Source organism: Suncus etruscus, chromosome 5 (genome assembly GCF_024139225.1).
Source record: "Suncus etruscus isolate mSunEtr1 chromosome 5, mSunEtr1.pri.cur, whole genome shotgun sequence".
In the NCBI taxonomy this organism is placed as follows: domain Eukaryota; kingdom Metazoa; phylum Chordata; class Mammalia; order Eulipotyphla; family Soricidae; genus Suncus; species Suncus etruscus.
The window spans coordinates 29,711,284-29,716,176 of NC_064852.1; the positions used below are offsets into that span (position 1 = coordinate 29,711,284).

The 4,893-nt window shown below is 39.5% G+C and overlaps 1 protein-coding gene across 1 annotated transcript; it reads right to left on the reverse strand.

Moving 5' to 3' along the window:
- Positions 1 to 495: 495 nt before the first annotated feature.
- On the reverse strand, positions 496 to 873 carry LOC126009315 (histone H2A.J-like). Its single transcript, XM_049773737.1, has one exon. The coding sequence runs from the start codon at positions 871 to 873 to the stop codon at positions 496 to 498; it is 378 nt and encodes a 125-aa protein (XP_049629694.1).
- Between the last annotated feature and the right edge of the window lie 4,020 nt (positions 874 to 4,893).

Here is a 4,893-nt window from a genome sequence, read left to right on the forward strand (position 1 = left end):
TGGTGAGTGGATATTGCCCCTGATTTTTTGTAAATCTGTACCTAAATATTATTGTCAACAATTGTAAGCCACTATGTAAAGCCACTATGGGTGGGGAGGAGGAGATTTGGGAACATTGGTGATGGGGAATGTTGCACTGATGATGGGTGGTGTTCTTTACATGACTGAAACCCAAACACAATCATGTATGCAATAAATTTGTTTAAATTAAAAAATTTAAAAAAATTACTTCTGGCAGGCTTGAAGGACTATAATGGGATGCCAGGGATCAAACATGAGTCAACAGTATGCCAGACAAACGCCCTACCTGTTGTACCTCGTTCTCCCCCAACTTTTAAATATTTTATCATAAAAGGTATGCTTCTATTGAGATGATTATGTGATTTTTTTCTCATTCTTTTTTTTTTTTTATGGCTCTGAAAAGAGCCTTTGGTGTTTCCAGACAAGAGGATCAAGACCACTAGCCGGGCTTCATCCCGAAGTTCATTTACTTTGTCATTTCTGACTCTCGGTCTTCTTGGGCAGCAGCACGGCCTGGATATTGGGCAGGACGCCGCCCTGCGCGATAGTCACCCCTCCCAGCAGCTTGTTGAGCTCCTCGTCGTTCCTGATGGCCAGCTGCAAATGGCGCGGGTTGATGCGCGTCTTCTTATCCCTCGAGGCGTTCCCTGCCAGCTCCAGGATCTCAGCTGTCAGATACTCCAGCACAGCCGCCAGGTACACAGGGGCCCCAGCCCCGATGCGATCCACATAGTTGCCCTTACGGAGCAGGAGGTGGAGCCGACCCACAGGAAACTGCAAACCCGCCCTGGATGAGCGGGACCTGGGCTTGGCGCGTACCTTACCTCCTTGCTGCTTCCCACGTCCGGACATGTCAAAAGCTTCACACCAGAGAAAAGTCGCAATCTTTTAATGTCGTATATCACATTTGATGATTTGCATATGTTGAGTGGCCCTTGTATCACAGGAATATATACTATTTGGTTATTTAAATGTTTCTCTAACTGTAATACTGAATATTATTTTTGCTAACAGTTGGGATTTTTCATTTGTATTCATTGGGAATGTGTTTCTCTAGTTTTTTTGTACTGCCCTTCTCTGATTTTAAAATCTGTGTAATACTAAAACCATAAAATAAAAAAAATAATCTGTTTCTCTTTTTCATAATTGATTGCAGATAATACATGCATATATTTGTATGAATGTTGATTTGTAGGCTGACATTTCATACTATACAAATCTATTGCTTCTGTAAGGCTTTTTTGTAGAGCCTTTAAGATTTTCTAAATATAGTATTATGTAATTCACTACATTGAGAGCTTGACATTTTGCTTTCAGAAAATCTGGATATCTTGATATATTTTTCTTTCTCAATTGCTATGGCAAGTACTCTCTAGTACTATATTAAATAGGAAAATGGCAAGATCTGTCCCAGATCTTAGAGGAAGACTTTAAATTTTTTTTGCTTATCATAATTTCTTTTATTGATATAGTGTATCTTATTGACTGAGGCACATATGTTAAAACCAGATTTACATCTCTGTAATGAATCCTAGTTGATCATAGGTGTAAGACCTTATTTGATGAATTGTTGATTATATTTGCTAGCATTTTTGGAGTATCTTTACATATGTGTTTCATCAAGGACATCAGCTTTAATGCACTTAATGTGGTGGCTCTGTCTTCCTTTGGTATCATGTCAGCTTCATAGAAACTGGGAGTGTTTCTATTTTCTTCAATTTCCCTAGATGAATTTGAAAAGAATTGTTAATAGGTCCGCTTGGAAGATTGAAAAGAACTCACAAGTGATCCATCTAGTCCTGGGCTTTTGTTTTTGGGAAGATATTTGATTACCACTTCAATTTATTTTATAGTGATAGGCCCATTCAGGTATTCCATATCATCTTGGTTCTACCTTGGGAAGTTATAGAAGTCCAAGAATTTATCTGTTTCTTCGAGGTAGGTACTCTTGTTTTGTAACATATGATTCTCAAAGTAATCTCTGATTGCCTTTTGAATTTCTACAGTATCCATTGTAACATCCTCCTTTCATTTCTGATTCCGTGTATTAGGGTTCTCTCTCTTTATATTTGTGAGTTTTGATATGTTTTATTGATATTGTTGATATTTTTTTTCAAAAATTGACTATCGTTTTTATTGATCTTTTGCCATCTTCTGTTCATTTAATTTAAAAATCTTTTCTGGGCCAGATCTATAGTGTAGCATTAGGGCATTTGCCTTGCATGCAGCTAATTCAGGACAGACCTCGGTTCAATCTCCAGCATTCCATATGGTGCCCCAAGCCAGGAGCAATTTCTGAGCACATAGCCAGGAGTAACCCCTGCATGTCACTGGATATGGCCAAAAAAACAAAACAAAACAAACAAAAAATCCCTCTTTTTCATATTTTGCTGTTGTCTGAAGGTGTCATGTAGTTAATCTTATAACTCATTGATTCTGTCTTCAGTAGCTATTACTCTGCTGGTGAGGTCTTCCAGTGAGTTCTTCATTTTGCCTACCAAGTTTTTTAATTCTGTTATTTCTGTTTGAAGTTTTTCATTTTGATTCTCAGATCCTTCTGAGTCTTATTTACTATTCAGTTCTTTGAGTTTCCTGACCATCCTCAATATTTCCTCTCTAAAGTCCCTATCAAAGAGACATTATAGGTGGCTGATACTATTTGGATCTTCAGAACTACTTTTTTTTTTTTACTAAGCATAGTGAGGTTCTATGTTGCTTGCTCATTGTGACCTTTGCAATGTGGTGGTGCTTTTTATATGTTGCAATGAGATTCATTGACTAGAAGTAATGTACAACAAAAGAGTAAATTAGAGCATCTACACTCTTCTCTGGATGTACCCACTTAGGTGAAAACGGTTTTTCTGAGTCAAAGAGGGTCCTATTGCTAGTCTGTCTACCTCTGCTTCTTGAGATTCTGTGGCTGGGTAGAGCCCAATTAGGGTGGCTGGTAGATCCCTCCCACTTGCCCTGATGCTTGTCTTTCCCTCAGGTTGAAAATGTTTCTCCTCAGTCAAAGAGAACCCCTGCTGCTAGCTCTGTGTGGTCTCTACCCGTTCTTTGTAAGGGCGAGCACAAGAGAGTGCTGCTGCAGAGAGTTGGAAGTCCATATGTAGCTTTCAAACCTCAAACTCATTCAGGACCATGTTCTCTGGGGACTATGGGCTCAGCTAAAATCATTTTCCCAAAAAAGAAAAACTCCCCAGAGAAAAGAAAAATTAATAAACTGGTTGCCTCTGATGTGAACTACATTTTTTGACTCATTGGGATAATAGTGTCTAATTTTTACTTGCCAGAAGACATTGTTACTCTTTTTTTCCTTCTTCAAAGAAGAAAAAGAAAATTGATTAATGTTATTACTTTGCCAATGGGGGTATCTAGGATGTTTGGTGGCAAGAGACCCCTTTTCTCCCCCATGGAGTGTGATAGATCAGTTGGCTTAGCTTCAGTTGCTGGCTGGATTCTCTGGGTCATATTTTGCTTTTAGAAAAGGAAAAACAATCAAAGCCCTACAAATGGTCCATACAGCCATGTCCTTTGCTAACTTCCACATAAATTCTCTGTTAACTTTCTCTGTGGCTGCTTCCTTTTAAACAATTCTTCCAGTTTACAACCAGCTTTTAGTATGCACACTGACCATTCCCCATGCTCAGTGGTTGGCTTTCTGTAGCCTCATCCAATTCAGCCAAGGAGATCATTCAGTCCCTCCAACCTCAGCTTTTCTTCTGTGTTTTTATTTATTTATTTTTTTGGGGGGTAACACCTGGCAGCGCTCAGGGGTTACTCCTGGCTCTGTTCTCAGAAATAACTCCTGGCAGGCAGGCTCAGGGGACCCATATGGGATGCCAAGATTCGAACCACCGTCCTTCTTCATAAAAGGCCTTACCTTCATGTCATCTCTCCGGCCCCAGCTTTTCTTTTTTGTACATTAGATTCTCATACTCATTTCTCCTGGATCTTCAGTCCCACAAGCTAACAGCCCTGTAAGGGGGCTTACCAACCACATACACGCTAGATGTCATGTGTATAATTTGTTTGCATACATTTTTATGAATACTTGCTCAGCATGCTCCTGCCAAGTAAAGTCAACTCTTGGCACTGAAGCAGCAAACATCTGGCTTCTCTAAAGGTAAAGAGATTATTTTGGTGCTTTGAACATTACCATAGCTCTATAATCACATTTGTTCTAGACTTATCATCTAGACTTATCAGCAACTACCTTCACAACCAGCAACGTTCAGGACTACTTGGTGCTTGAAGATTGCTCCTAGCAGTTCTAGAAGACTTGGCACATATGAGGTGAGGAACAAACCCAAGCCTCCTGCCTGAAAAGCACAGGCATGAGCCCACCAAGACATCTCTCTAGCCCTACCTTCTTTTAAAAAACAAAATGTCACCACCTTCTCATCCAAGTAGCATTCAACTGCGGTTTAGCATTTCAAGTTGAGCTTCTTTGTCACTTGATGTCTGTGTGTGTCCCAAGGTGGGTGGGAGCAACTCTGAGAAATAGCTGCTATTATATAAAGACCATAAAGGAATTTTCTGTACTATTTGCAGAAAAATTCTTTCACCTAACATCCCAGAGTCACCATAAAAATTCCAACCTTTTCCCTCCCACCCAGGCTCTTTCAATATACTCCACTTCTTGCTTGATCCCAGGATATACAAGCAGTATTGTAGTTATGTCTGTTTTGTATTAAAGCAAGAATTATTTTTATCTTAAAAACTCTGCCTTGTTTGTGCAGAAGAATTCTGAGAAAGAAGTTAGTCAAGAGAATTCACCCCTAAAAGAACACCCAAGGGTCAGTAGGAGAACAAGTGCTGGTGATAAGATAAAAATATGCTCTTCAGAATGCTTTAGCTTGCATCTCAAAA

What these genes read in the sequence shown, in the direction of transcription:
- LOC126009315 (XM_049773737.1), bottom strand. Translation starts at nt 873, where the DNA reads ATGTCCGGACGTGGGAAGCAGCAAGGAGGTAAGGTACGCGCCAAGCCC.